The sequence below is a fragment of the Pyrgilauda ruficollis genome, unplaced genomic scaffold, assembly GCF_017590135.1.
Source record: "Pyrgilauda ruficollis isolate IOZ18807 unplaced genomic scaffold, ASM1759013v1 scaffold2, whole genome shotgun sequence".
NCBI lineage: Eukaryota > Metazoa > Chordata > Aves > Passeriformes > Passeridae > Pyrgilauda > Pyrgilauda ruficollis.
In genome coordinates this window covers 5690581-5706816 of record NW_024519206.1, presented here as the reverse complement: position 1 = coordinate 5706816, position 16236 = coordinate 5690581, and the positions used below count along the sequence as shown (strand labels likewise).

The 16236-nt window shown below is 35.6% G+C and overlaps 1 protein-coding gene across 3 annotated transcripts in view; it reads right to left on the bottom strand.

Moving 5' to 3' along the window:
• PHF14 (PHD finger protein 14) overlaps nucleotides 1-16236 on the bottom strand; it is a 161631-nt gene that overhangs the window by 24195 nt on the left and 121200 nt on the right. Inside the window, exons 18-19 of one of the 3 annotated variants that reach the window (XM_041466581.1) lie at nucleotides 9920-10033; nucleotides 8207-8289 (exon numbers count right to left, since the gene is read on the bottom strand). The exons of 1 other annotated variant lie outside the window; for it this stretch is intronic. In XM_041466581.1, coding sequence (XP_041322515.1) covers nucleotides 8218-8289; nucleotides 9920-10033 — 186 coding nt within the window. In that variant the 3' untranslated portion in view covers nucleotides 8207-8217. The remainder of the gene's footprint in view (nucleotides 1-8206; nucleotides 8290-9919; nucleotides 10034-16236) is intronic. One more of the 3 variants, XM_041466580.1, reaches the window with a different exon arrangement.

The window sequence follows — 16236 nt, the reverse complement described above, 5'->3', positions numbered from 1 at the left end:
ACTTTGTGTGAATTCCAGTCCTTGTGGTTCTTGACACCAAATAGGAGTCTAAATTTTGTAACTAATCACCTTACAGGTAAAAATTCACCCTAAATTGCAGAAACAATCAGGGTTTTCATTAGTTACAACGTTAGCTCTTAATTTTAGTCAATCTCCTAAACAACCCAAATATGACAAGCCTACTCTTGAGGGGTAAACTGGAATATGGCTGTTAAATGGGAAAAAGTGCTCCTTTTGAATAGATAAGTACAGAAGAACTGGCTAATACAGTAAATCCAGAAACACTAGTGAGTATTTAAAATATTATTTTAATTTAGTTTTTCCAGAGCATCCAAATCACAATGCAATCTCAGTGTCAGCCCTGGACCATTGAGCTGCATATGCTGACACTGAAGAGGGAGCTCATGATCCACAGCTATGCATGTCCTTCACCTCCATGGATGTCACTCTGCCAGAGCAGCCCACTGACCCAGCTCATCATCTGCTGGTCCAACAAGAGCAGCAGGCAGTCTGTGAACACAGACTGCCCTTTCAGCAGCAGTGTGGGCTCAGTGTGGTGGCCATTGAATTGCAGAGCCCATCTCACAGCCCTAGGTTAAAGCCTTTTCCAGGTGCCCTGGGAAGTCCTCTGCAAGCATCTGCCTCGGTAAGCACTGGCAGAATCTATGGGGTTTTAGGCAAATAGCTTTAGCCAGCTAAATCATGCAGTAGGCATATCTCCATCTTTATTGTGCATATGCAGAACTACAGAATAATACAAAGCAGTCATAATGAGAGAAGAAAGAAATATCTTAATTGACAGGTGTGTGCTATTTTCCTGTGATGATTCCAATCACTTAAACAAGAATATTACCAGAGTAAAACACACTAGGACTGGCTAATGGGAAACCAGCTTTCCAAAGATACCACTCCTCATCACAGTCTACGTCTCTCTGAATTCAGCTATCTTTTCAGGAACACCTTCAGTTTCTAAGTAAAACAAAGACCATAGCTACAGCATAGAATATAGAATATGTAGTTCTGGGTATTCCAGAAGTTTTGGGACACTATGATAGCTATGCAGCCATACTTAAAAATCAAAAATTAATTATAGGAAAACTGTTCATTTAAAAAGGATTTAGCAGGTCAATGACAGCTATTAAAAATAATAGTGTGTGTTAATCTACTTGACTGTCTTTAGAAAATATATGCTTGAAGTTAATACAAATTTAGTTTTAAAATATTGTAAATTCAGGTAGATTCATGTATATATGACTATCACAAAAATACACACTAATAGCAAAAAGATGTACTCTAACAAATAATGAATCACTGATCCTACTGTGCTGAAATATTTAGGCAATATGAACTCTTCAGCGTCTAAATTTTCCATTTAACAGTGAGAGAAATGTAAAGTAACAATAGTTTGGCAAAGCAGCATCGGGACACTATTGGGATTGCACTGCAGTTTAGAGATAACCCCAAAGCAACTGGGTAGAGAAAATCTATATAACCTACGTAATTAATGACTACTTACTGACCTCTGCTTATCTTCACTGCCTTAAGGATGACACTGGAATCTTTGATTCTGTTCAAGCTTCATTATCTCAAATCTAGCCTGTAATAACTTAAAAGGATTCTAATGATATTTTCAACCTATCATATTAAAATAGAACATTTCTGATATTATTTATCATCTACAAAAAGGATCACTTTTTGTTTTGTTCATGTAGTGCAGTGTGAGCTCTAATACCTACACTGCATGCAAAGACCAAAGAATATTTCACTTAAATATTACACGTAAGAGAGAAGAGAACAAATCCCTCAGGAAAGAAACAAAATCCAGAACATTAAGAGTGTGACCATAATATATAGAAGAGAGAAACTACACTTTCCTCCAGGAAAGAACTTCCATTGTGTATCACACGGGCCACACAGGAAATGACAACCGTGGCTTACGTGACATTGCACCATGCCACATCATGGATATCTCAAAGCAACAGTCAAAGCTGACCAGATAGTGCACGCTGAAGCTCACTAACATCAGTACAATCATCAAAATCCTCATCAGGAGGGAAACAGCCCTAATCTTGAAATTCTTCCTATTTTCCCACCTAAAGCTTGCTTAATTATAATTTTTCAATCAATTTTCCACTCTCTTCTTGTATTAAAAAAAAAAATAATTATGATTTAAAGCACGCCATTGAAGCTGAATACAAAGCTGTTCTTTCCTCTTATAATATAACAAGTTGTTTAAAGTTCCAATAACATTTTAAAGGGGGCAAATGTAACAACATGCTAATTTCAAATTGAATTTACAAAAATTAATTATTTTGTAGAAACTGTTAAAGAAAAACAATGTGTCTCATAAAATATACAGTAGCTATAATTTAATTGCTTCTTCCTATCCTATCAATTTAAAAAATTGTTTCAGATTTTTTTTTAATAAAAAAGAATTAAGGATTATTTAAGGAAAGACTTTTTTCTCTTTGTAGGAATGCAATTCAAACTTATCTGTCTTTAGAATATGAATACAAATTTGTACACAAGTGATTCTAAATGCCACTGCCTTCCTGCTTTCAATGCTGCTATTTTTCCAGACAATATATCCACAGATCAATGACCCTTTCATGTGATCTGGAAATGCCAAAGAATAATACCTCAGGGAAAATACTGTTTTCACTTGAGTTAAAATATTAATTTTTACAACATAAAGAAAGCAGAAAACCTAAAATCTTTGAGAATGCCATCCAGAAAATGTATAGACCTGGCAAATTTAAAAAAAAAAAGGAATAGGGGACTAGTAATCGTTCACAGAAAATAATTTCAAAATAATGCCACTGTAATATTAATGAATCTCACAGATTAATAAACTGCTTATTTGGCAGCATTCACTGTAGCACATTTTTGCATGTTTGGCCATTTTTTCTTACTGTTTATTAATTGCATCTACTTGGAATTGATGATCTCCAGGGTACTTATCAGTGCTTATCAAGACTGATGAATGCATCCCAGATGTTGGAGTCATGCGGAGGGTCTATCCAAGCACAGGATCTGTGCCGAAACCCTCAATGTTTTCCTGCAGTGAACTTGCAGGCACTCCTGACAACAGAAACGCAGCTGACAGAGTAAATTCCAGGAGTGTCTCTCCTTTCCCCTCTATGACTGCATGAGAAAGACATTCTTATGCTGATGTGTGAGAATGTACACATGATGGGGTATTGCTCGCTGCCCTGAGGGTCTTTCAATTCTTTTCTCTACCCCAAAGGAGACTTCAGTATCACATTATAACACTTAATCAACTTAATGAAGATGGTGTGCTTTTCTCTGTAGTCCACGTGCAGACAGGATTCCTGAATTCAATTTTTTGGGTATTGGGGAAAAAAACCTCACAACAGTTATTTTCTAAATTTTTAGCAGGGTTTTAAAATCTCTTTTAGAAATATGGATGAGTGTCAGGCAATAAAGGAGAAAACTGCAGGGATTTTAATGGCATCTGCTTTGCTTATTACACAATAGATATTTTCATCTATATATAAAGTATCTTTGTGAAACCCTTTAAAACATGATTTCAAACCAATGAATGCCATTTTCTATTTGCCTTTAATTTCCTCTCAATAGTAAGTTCATCAGAGTGTAACAATTAACTAACTTAATTAAGCTAACTTAATTATGTTCTTTCATAGGTCAATATGTAGAGCTACTCAGATTAATAGCAGAGCTTGTAAAGTTAATCTTCTTGTATAATGCAAATGATGCCCACTCATGTATTAAATACCTTCCCGAGTAACAGATGATATAGGACTGAATGTACTTTAAAGAAGGGCAGAGACTGTGAAAAGGTTAAATAAAAAAATGCCTTGGATTTGTGGAAATTTTGAACAGACCTAATTCATTTTTTAAATTAATAATGTTCTTCTAAGAAGAACCCTCATTTCATAAGGCCATTTACAGCTTAAATATACATAAATAAATTTTGACTTCAAAAGCAAAACTGCATGACAGCATTTTCCAGCCATCTTACGACCTTTATATTTAGTTATTAAGAAGATTACATGAAACAGTCATGTGAAGAGATTAGCAGGAAAATATGAATTCCTAACTCCAGAGCATTTACATGCTTAACTGTATTTTCCAGTTTATTTTACGGAGGAACCACTTCAGTAGTCAAAGGTATTATTTCCTTTCTCAGTTCATTATTAATTCACTTTTAACACAGTTAGACTCTAAGGCTCTTTAGGCATGTGGCTTACCACTTTTGTTCTGAAATATTAATGGGAACTACAGCAACAATAATAATTACTTGTAGAAGCATGAAAAGTAAAATCAAACAAATCTCTTGAGTGCCAAATGATCTGAAAAGGTGACTTAACTCCCTTGTTTTGATAAATGAGTCTGATGACTGGAAGACACACTATGACAAGAAGAGTTGGATTATGGGCCAAATCACCCATAAGTAATTCCACAAGGAACCAACTATCAGTCTTTTCTACAACGAATCTGACTTAGATCCAGAAAATATTTGAAATGCATTTCAATCCCAGGTTTGTAATCTGCTGCAACTCTTCTGCTATCATACAGAGAAAACAAAGGGGAGGAGTGCAATAAACATTATGTAATAAACACCTTCAGAATGTTTATTGTGAAGGAGCATAAAGGAAAAGACCCCAGAAGTATGAAAACCACCACTGCTCAGAAGCTTTAAAACCAGAAAGAAGTACTAAGAAATGCACCCAAGGGATCCATCCTATGTCTACCAGGATATGCATGTCACAGATTATCCAATATGTTTTCTTCTTTTTGTTAAAGTATGCCATGTTTTTGTTTTTGTTGGTTTTTTTTTGTGGTGTTTTGTCTGTTTGCAGATCTCAGTATAGCAGCAGGTTCAGAGTACAAAATCACATTCCAGTATCGCTGCTGATATAAAAGGGAATTATTTACCTATGATACAAAATAACTAGTAAGTTATCACTTATGATTTTTCAAAGGGAAACAGACTGCTAGGTCTGTACAATTATTTTTCTGAGTGGAGAGTTTCCTCAGAAGTTAAAAAAAAAAAAAAATTAGTGGTCACGACTAAATATGAGTCCAACTCACCCTATGTCAGCCACTAGATTTTTTTAAAATTAGCAATGGGTCAGAAAGAATGCATTTATAGCAACAACTGTCTGACACAAATTTTCTATTAAATGCATTCAAGCCAGCAGCCACACAGAATAGAGGGTGTATATTGTTAGGCCTATGAAATTTAGAAAAGAATGCACAGGCTTTTCACAAGTACAATCATAAGAGCTGTGCATTTATACATACAGATAGATATACAAATATATTTTATGTAATACATTCTTGTGTTCTTTAAGAGTGCAAATAATGTCTCTGCTTCTTGATGGTGTTTATTCTTCATGATGATTACTTTCTGAAATGGATTATGCCAGTGATGGAAATTCAGTTATTTAATAGTCTAATAATAGCAGATGGAAAAAATTATCACATGAGCATTATTACAAACTTTCCCATGGAATTACTTTCAATTCAATCATTTCAAAACATGTAAGATCATACTTTGTTTAAAAAGTAAAAACCTCAGTGTAATAAAATACTGTAAGGATGGACTGGACACGCTGCTGATGACATTTGTAGCTTTGGGTTAAAAAAAAATCCTTTTGTACTAACTTAAAATACCAAAGGGATTTGTTGGGAAAGGTTTTAGCCCAAGATCAAGGAAGAAGGATAAATCAAGAAACAAAAAACAGTATCAGCTGCCAATTGTATTAACAGAAATGAAGCAACATTTCCTTCCCTTGTATAGGAAATAATGCAGTTAAAACTGAATTCTACAATCCTTTTAGGATGCTTGTACCATACTTACAACTAATGGCAGAAGTGTGTGACACATCTTTTTCTATCAAACAAATCACTATACCTTAGCTGGACATTACTTATGGAAAAATGTCTATGCCCTATCCAGATAAACTGGAAGCACTGAATGTCTCATAGAAACAGGTTAGAGGGTACCTATCTTAATCCTTCTTTAGCTAAGAACCACAATGATTTTTATAACACATATTTTTTTAACCACAACAGCTTTTATAGTTTGAATCCAGCACCCAAAAAGCACCGCAGACATATAAGCTATTCAAGTTCATATGCTATGAACACATAATTTATATTTTACCCTGAAGTGCTCCATGCTTTATATGTGCTTTTTTTTTTTTAGTTCATTTTTCTATCCAAGAGATTGGATAGGACAACTTTTCCTCTGTATCTGTATCTGTACTCTTCTGGCAATGCAGACATTCAGAAAGATCAGCTGTTAGCCTCTAGGCTTACACTATTAAACATGACTAATTAATTTGCCACAGGATTGGCAAAGGAAATTAATACACATAACTCATGTACTTCTATTTTACTTCTAATTAAACAAGAGAATATGCCTCTTATGAGACTTGCATTTAAGGGAACTGTCAAAACTAGCATTTTCTTACTTAGATAACAAATCACTGACACCATCATTCCCCATGGATTAAAGTGCTGCTTATGAGAAATGGTATCAAGAAGACAAAGCCCACCCATCTTGCTCTTTAGACACATGAAAAAGGCCAAGTACTTCAGCAACAAATCTCCACTTTCTTCAGCATATCTGTATATCCATCAAAAACCAACTTAAATATATGTATCAATGCAACTGCCAGATGCAAAGTGAAGCACAGAAAACAGAATAAGGGTCATGAAAGCTGATACACCAGCCTTTCAACCTTATTGAACAACTGCAGGGTTATTCAAGCAAGTGTATTTGTATATTTAAAACATTTTAAAAGCTCTGCATCTTAAATAACCACAACATCCAGAAAATTTTCCTTTCATCCATTCACGGTAAAGAATGTGTAGTATCAGAGAAAAAAGGGCATACTAATGTAACAGTGATGTATTTTTAATTTTGAAAGTCTTGTAGGAACAAAAATACTATCTTAAGCATTATTATTGGAGGAAAACTGCTGCAACTATATAAACTGCTTGGAAGGTCTAAAAAAATTATACTGAAATTAGGATGACACACATCTATTTCCTTCCAAATGCACTGAAGTCTTCTTTCAATGCCACTTTTCAAATCCAATTCTTAAAAACCTCCAATACATATATATAATATTATCAATCACATCCTTATTTTAGGATGGACACTAATTAAAATTATTCAAGCATTAAGATCTATACAACTTAAAATTTATAGAGGCTGGCACAGTTTTTGGAAAGAAATAATAAAGTATCTTTCTAATTTTAAAGTCAGTTCAGTTACTTTTTAACTCAAAAGGTTTCTGCATGTGAAATACACTGATGAATACACACACTTTCCTGACTCACTAACAGATGATTCAGGACACCTGTGCAATTCACAGAAAATTCACAGTTGTCTAGATCTAAACACTCAACAATAATTATTTCTGCAGTGGCTTTTGTCCTATGCCCCATAGCTGGACACTGTCCTGATCCAACACAGAATCAAATCTAACTTTAGAGCACCAAAAGCGGCTGGGAGGAAGGGCAGCAGTAGGAGGAGTGGATGCCATTCTGCCCTCCTGTTGAGGAGAACTCCATATTCAGCCATCATTTCTATTAGGAGGAATGACTAGACAAGCAAAACAAAACCTCATTTGAGTGATCAAATTACATCCCACAAATATCATCCTACTGATGACACAAGTAACCGAGTGTTAGATTCAGACTGTCCTATCTGAGAGAAAATCAAATTGTAATCAGGAAAAAAAGTGTTTTATTCAAATTAATGTAGCAGCTTGTGGGAGTTTCCATACTTTCTCCAACTCGAAGTTGTGCGTCCTCACATTTGCAAGCCCAAGACTCTTTTTGAACACCACTTTCCACAACCTTCTCAAATCTTCTCCACCTTCAAACCTTTGTTGTTAGCCACCTTGCCTGCTTTGCTCTTTTCTCATATTTCTCTATTCCACAGCTGCATTTGAGATTTTCTTTAACAACGGTCACCAATGCTGATGGTTTGAATTCAGACGAGACATAAATTACACAAATAATGCACCAGTCAGTAGTCAATTCCACTTATTAGCTCATTAAGCAGATACTGAAAAATGTACCAGAAGATTTCAAACAAAATTAAAAATAAAAAGACATTAGTTTAAGTCAAGCTCTGCAAACTCTTTTTGGACCTGATTTTTAGGGTGTAATTCACAAATGTTTGTTTATCATGCTGACTTACCCATGAGTAACTTAGATGGTTTGTTTCATGGTGGGTTCTGAATTTGCAAATTCAGCATACTGGTGCTCCCCTCTCAAGGTTCCCTGCAAATCCAACCACAAAACTCTTTCTGACTCACCTCTCTCTCTTTTGTACAACTGCAGTAAATATGATTGTAGAAGGTCTCAGTCCCTTATAAACCACATGACCCCACATTCAGCAAAACAGCTTCCACGAGCTATTACTGAACTGTTTGAAAATTTTGAATGATGTACTTCCATCTTTTGATTCTCTGAAGTTTTCTCTTCCTCACAGCTAAGCTGCTTTTATTCCACAAAAGCAAAAACTGTATACTCACCCTCCTCTTAGTCACCTTTTACTAACTAACCATGTTTCATTCCTCTTTCTGCAGGACTTTTCCTCTCTTTTTGTTTTTAAACATCATCTGTGCTCTCAATTTTAATTTCTCCAGTGGAGTGAGGTAAGTTGACAAAGCTGAGAATTAAGAGGCAGATCCTACATCTCTCCACAGACTAGAGGTCCCTCTGCTACTCAGGAATACATAAAAAAAGTATTACTAAAAGCTTGCACTACTCTAGCCTCAGGACTGCTTAGATTTGATAACCTGACTTTCTATCTTTGAATATGCAGTGATATCCCAAAATAAATTAATCTACTTGGTCTTATTCCAGGAAACAAGAATTCTCCTGGCTTCACACTCTGCACTTTCGCTCTTCTTCAGGCAAAGTGACAAGACTATCAGAGAAATTAAGATATTTATCTAAAGGCTGCACTAAACTAATAAATGGCATTGTATTTCCTATGACTAGCACTTCATACTCTCCTGTGAAAATTACAGTCAAAAGAAATCTCAGAAAAAAAACCCAGCAAAGACTAGTCTTTATATACCTGGTACTTGATATATTTTGAATAGTAATAATACCAACTAAACTGTTTGAATAAGCCAAGATTAAGTGTTAAGCTACTACAAAGGAAAAACTTACATCCCACAGGAAAGGTTAATTTAGGGATAATAATGGTTCTCTGGGAAGATGATTGCCACCGTGAAATGAAGTTATGAGTCTGAATTCTACAGACAACCTCTCCTGCAGCCATAGTGTACAATGACAGGGATGCACAGAAAAGTGCATCCCTAAGTCATTGGCTGCCCTATGGAACTACCTTACAGGCACCCTTGCTTACAGCAACAGGAAGTATGAACTTATGACCATACTACATCACATTCTGAAAGCAAGAGAACAAAGAAAGGCCCAATCTCAGAAAGAGTCTTTCCTTCACACAAAACGGAAGTAAGACATATTGAAATTTTGTGAAGGATGATAGAAGTTTGTATCTAGCTACATACCTATATACAGATTTCTATTTCTGACTCTTCTGTGTAATGAAGTTTATTTAGCCAGAATCTAACAATCTCCTGTTACTGTCAAGGCATGTCAGATAGGAACAATTAAAAAAAAATCCTAATTACTGACAGTAAAAAACAGTATTTAAAAAGTAGCATATATTACGGAGTATACTTGTAGGTAGTATACATTAACAATAGTCCTGAGTTTTACCTTGGTCTTGCATGCTGTTTATTTGGGAGTATGAGACTGAGCTGTAGCTTTAAAAAGTCTCTGTTATTAGTAGTACAACCCTAGGCATGAAAAACAGAGGCAAATGTGTATTCCCCGACAGTTAATCTTGGAAAAAAACAGACACAGAATGTCCTACCTCTTCTGGACGTTTCTGTGCCACCGATACCAGCTCTTCAGAGCTACTTCTTGAGGTAGAGGGTACCACGTTACCTGGGGCCTCTGAGACCACCTCATTTGACGGCTCGGAGTCCTGAGGGCAACAGACACAAACAGACCCCTCAGCAGCGTGTTGATGTGGCACGCCAAAAAATGAGACTTCCCAGAGGAACTGTGCTTTAAGCACAGTGAGAAAAATAAAAAATACTTGAGGTCTGAAACTCTACTCTTTTTATTCTGGGCAACTTCTTTTGCCTGAGTAAAAAACATCTGTCATATATTTTCTCTTGAAACAATAATATTTTCTTCATTAGAGCATTTTAAGACTTATGAAGTAGTTATAGCATTTCAGAATTGCAAAGCTCTGAATCAGCATGGTTTTTTACCCATACCTACCCCTGCTCCTGAACTGCAAGGAAGGGAATATTACATTTTGTCCATTTATGGCAGGAGGATGCTTCTGCAAAACAGCTGGGCCATGCTAGAACAACCCCCAACAAATGTATTTTACCAGTCACTGCAAACCAGTATAGCACACAACCTGGTAAAGTTAAAGAAGTTAGTAGAGTTTGCTATCTTTTAGTAAATTTAACATTACAGTAAAATAAATAAAAATTCTCAAGTAATCTACATTCTATTTTCCAAATTGCCTTGATTTTGCCAGGAAACATGACTTAATCATTCAAAATAAAAGCCACTTTAATACCTTCACTGCTTCACACAGAGGCTTTGATAACAGCACAGATTGAGACATTTTAATGCAGAGAAAAAATTCACTAGTCAGTACAATCTCTACTGTGCTTGTCGTAATGCTCATTACAGAAGGTATTTTAGATGTCACTTAGCAAGCAGAGTATGTGCTTTTGATATATCACTTTCTTTCTACATTCACTAATTGCTATGAAATCAAGATTATACTTTTGGAAACTGCAAGCTGCAGAGCTCATTATTAAGTTTTCAAACATAACAACCTGTAAGAAGTAAATTAAAATTTCATAATGATAATATTCAGCAATTGCAGTTTAGCCCATTGCATGGAAAGGGAAAAAGTGAGCACTGGTCCAACAACCATTACTGAATGAGAGAATCACATCTGGTGAGACCAGATACTGTAAAAAAATTAACACATGGATGGAGTTCCCAAAGACTATAAAGTGGAAAAAATACTTCTGTGCTTAAATATTTCTAATTAAGATGTTTTACACCTTTCTCATTGCATCACCTCTCTGTGATGTCAAAAAAGGATGCTCTGGGCCATTTTGTGACATGACACTTTAAAATTCGAGGAAGATATTTTAGGAAAAAAAACAGCTTTCAGAAAAAAATAGCTTTTAGTGAAGACTAAAGAATACCATCAATTAAAATGTTAACAGTGAAGTCCAACTGCCATTGCACTGAACAGTTTTATGGGCATAATGTTGGATCTGTGGAACAAAAGAAAAAATGAGATATCTACGAAAAATATCAGCCAGAGTGAGCTGCAAGGAGAAACATCTCTAGTACTCTGATAATAAAAGTCTGATTTTCCCCATGCTATATATGCCATCAAAAGGAAATTTACATCATGTTCATCCTGACAGCTCACTGGTTTCCCCGGACTTGTAGAGGCAAAAATCTCTCTCAAAGGCCACCTCAGTTTGGCCATCAAAAGGAAATTTACATCATGTTCATCCTGACAGCTCACTGGTTTCCCCAGACTTGTAGAGGCAAAAATCTTCTCTCTCAAAGGCCACCTCAGTTTGATCCCAGTGAACTATGATGATGAGGATATTTTTTCTTGTTTACTCAATTAGCCATGAGCTCACTCTGAGTACAGAACAGTACTGTTTTCTCCTTGAAAAAGTTAAATCAATGCCATTTATCAGCTCAATATGTTTCCAGAAGCTCTTCTGTGCTTCTTACAAAAACAAAAGCAACAAACACATCTGCGGGAAGAAAATTATACACTTGTCTGAATCCGTTGGTTCAGTGATTTTTCTCCTTGAATTCTGCTTGTACTTTGTACCTGAACAAGCTTTTGTTATGCTGCTATTACCTGTGGCCAGATAATGGTGGCAACCATTTTCAGTTACGTGCTTTTTTAAAGTAATAAACAGTATTTTTCAAAAATTATCTGAGCAACTGCAATTTGGTAAGCTTACATTCCTGTTACATTTCTTTGTCTCAACAGGTCCATGGATTCTTTTTTGTATCAAATCTTGAGCATCTTCTTCCCCAGCAGCTTGGCTATCCTTTTCCTAAGAACCAGCTGGCTAATTTAATACTTCTATTTTTAGAAAGATGGATGGAAGCCTAATTTACTTTATTATTCAGAAACCAATCCAAGCAAATATGCCTCCCTTCCCAATTGCTCTGGTTTTATCATCTCTTTTCACACAGTTAGTTGGTCAGAGCATAGTGCTAATAATGCAAAGGTCCTGGGTTTGATCCCAGTACGGGCCACTCACTTGAAGAGATGAACTTGATGATCCTTGTGAGTCCCTTCCAATCCAGACTATTCTGCAATCTAAATATGCAACACAGGCAATCTATGCTGTTCTGAACTAGCTTGACTATATGTGAAATACAGCTTTCAGAAAGAGACACATTCAGTAAGTGGAATGAGATCCTTTTGCGGATGGTACCACATAAAAATGCTGCAAGGTGCAAATGAGAACTTTTACAGCGCTGCTCCCAGGTGTGTTATGAGTAGGTGGCTAAGTGAGCAACAGTTTTGGTTAGAAATCCTGGTACTTGTACTCTGGCAAGTAAAACAACTGGAAAAAGTATTATAATCATTTACACTTGGAAAGGCACTACCACTGACCTGCATCGGTATTTTTACGAAGGAGGTGTTAAAAGGAAAAATATACTTCAAAAATAATTAAAATTTACTGTCTTAAAGTAATTTTATTATTTTTTCAAGGTCCTTCATGATGAAAACAATGACAATGGCATTATCATTGATCTGTCAGCCTCAGCTATAGCAGTGATGGACGTGGTGGTTTATGGACATATAATTACAGTAACTATTTTGGTACATGTCCTTTCTGGTGCTTAAGCCCTTCCCACTTCATTTAATCATTATTATATTTTCCAAACTACACATGAAAATCACAAACCTGCATTTTGAAGTCAGTCAGATCAATCCATAGCTTTATAATGAATCACAGTATTTAGTTATATTAATTAAAAAATTATGGGGGAAAGCCACTAAATGGTACTTCCAGCTTCCTTAAAATGTAGAAATACTTTGTGAAAATATAAGTGCATTATAAAAAAATAAATTCCAAATTCTCAGTAATAAATTTTTTCCTGAAAAATGCAGATTTTGATCAAAGCTCCTCAGAACATGAACCTTCTTGGACTTACAAAACCTTGAAGAGGAAATGAAATGTGTAGATATTCTACTATGTTTATACAAGAAAGGTAGTCCTGCTTTTAACTGTGGCTGTTTTCCTGTGATCTAAATGCTCATGCAGTCTAAGATAGCACAACTGCATAGGCTTGATCAATCTCTTTTCTGCAAAAAATTGTATTTTAATTATATATTGACACAAATACATAACAAATCAGATATTCTAGTCCTGGGATAGAATCTGCTTACTAGTTTTTGCAGTATTCAGTTCTCTTCTTCCCTTCACTCCAATTGGTGTATTTACTCTTTGCATCTACCATACAGGAGCACACATTGTGCTTTCAGTTTTGTGCTTTTCTGTGCAGAAGGAACACTGGCACAGTATGCTGAAGAATCAATAATGCATACAGAACAGATGTGGATTTCATCTGCAAGCCACATGAAAGTGATAGATTTCAAAGGGAGATGTTTATGTTTTATGCTACGCTGATGCTGTGACTTAATTTAAGAATTTCATTATTCTCACATTTTGCTTTTCAAAAACCAGACCTTTAATTCCAGATTGAGACACATATACAGGTATGTGTGGTATATGTAAATAGAATACAGATATGTATATACAGACATGTGTAGTCTGTATATACATATACAGCCAAAGCACACAGTGAACATCATGGTAGCAAAATGCTGTTTTTACCAATCCATGTTACTGTCAGCACAGATACTGGCTTAACAAAATAGAAACCCGACATTACTTCTCATTTTAAAGAAAATGAAAAAGCAATGTATATTTTTATACTTTTAAACTATCTATAAAATACTTTCCTAAAAAGCTCAAGAACTTCCATTTGAAACATGATGATGGAAAAATAGTGTCTTACAACAGTCTTCACACCAGCCTAACAGCCACTACTTTTTCTGCTATTGCTTCTTTAAAACATAACTAAAATGAGATTGAAACAAATCCTTTATAGATGATTTCAAGCTGACAGGTTTGAATATATTATGTTAGCTCTGCATCGTTTTTCATATATCATCCTTTACCTTGGTCCAGTTGAGAATTACACAAGTCATAAATTAGCTTTAAACAAGTTTTGAATCAGCCTGGAACTAGCTTTCAAATTAAAGAGCCGTCAGTATATTACATCGTACTATCATTTTATTACCCCAATCAATTCTGTGTGGCCTGAGGTAGAAAGAAAATGGATGCTGTCTTCATTTGCAAAGGGTTTATCTCTCACACCAGGCTGTGAAAACATGACTGCAGTAATGAATTGGACGCCAAAGTTACTAACAAAGACTTCTAACAGTAACAAAGTAGAAATACTTGTCCCCCTTTAGACTTACAAAAGTGAGGGGGAAATAAAGGCCCTTCTGAAACATGAAGACAGGTTCTTAGATTTGAAGCACTATGGGATGAAATTAGCACATTTTTATTGAAGTGCTAAAGTGCTGGTAGCCTCACAGAGTGTCATTTCCAGCCTGCACAGAAAAAGCCTTCCTGGGTCAGACACACAGTGCCTCTCCAGCCCAGACCATGGAACATCACTCCAGCAGCAGAGCAACCACTCCTGCTGTTCTTATTCTCACACCCCAGGGGTATACTTTGAAAGTATTCGCAACATCTTAGCCAGAATTTCAGAAGATCTGCTGCAGACAAGGTCTCTGTAGCTCGCCACAGTTCACAGGTGACCAAAGCAAATCCCCAAGGAGAAACACAGAGTTTATCTCAATCTACTCACATGCAAGATCAATCACTTTGCTATTCCTCAGATTTTACCCTGGGTTAGTTAATGAAGCAAGAATATGGGCTTTAAACTTTTAAGTCATGCTCCACAGTTGTAAAATTTCCCTTTGTCTTTTATTATGCCTTTGTCATTCTCTTCATGCTGCTTTTATTCAACATCTGACAATATCCTCTCTTCTTCTGCCCTCTCCAAAGATAGGAAATTACAAATGCAACCTCTAACATTCATGTGCTAACCTCCTATGCTGCCAGTCACAGAGGCAACACTGTTATGTCCTTGGCTATTTTCTCTCTCTGGGGAAGGGGATGATACTTCTATGTTTATACACTGTTAACACAACAAGGTCTCTTTCTCTGCTCACTGTGAAACCAGTTCAGTTCAAGCAATAAACCCTAAGCCGTGTCTAAAACCTCTGCCTTCTTTTAGAAACAAAAACAAAACAAAAACCTATATAATTATCTGTTTTACAAATACAGACATTAAATTACATTCTTTAGCCTCACACTAGTTTTGCCTTTTTTCTTTTCAAACACCTTTTGCAATATATAAAGAATTAATAAGGGTATTAATTAATACGGGTATTAATAAGGAATTAATAAGGGTAAAAATTTCCAATAAATACCCACCTGTTCCAATTTATTATCTCTTTATCTTCCAATAAACTACAGCACTGACAAAGTATACTTTCATCTTTGAAATCTACCCAGCTTTCCAAGTGCAAAAGGTGAATTCCCACCTTAACTTTTGTTTTAAAATAAGCATGCTGCTACTTTTAGTATTTTGCTAGAAGTGTTTGATTAAACTATGAAAGGAAACAGGGTCATCTGTTTTCTCTGGATGCCTTCTTCAAATAGAAAAAAACAATACTAGAAAGAGCACTCTCAAAATGTTTTTCGTATCTATTTTTCCTAACTTTATCACATGCAAATAGAAACAGAAAACAGAAGAACATTTTACTGTTTGAAGGTATTATCATTCACTGACCTCTGGAACCTGAATTAGCTTCCCCTTTCTAGCGCACATATTTTCTACATTTCCATTATTCAGTGTACTAATCCTACCTCTCGTGGGACTGAATTCTCCACCTTCTCAATCAAAGTCTCCTGGATTATTGTATTTCCTTTCTTCTTTCTCACCATTCACTATTTCCCAACATTCAAAAGTTATTCTTTTAGCTACCCTTTCAATAGCTGCCTTTTCTGACCCCAGAAG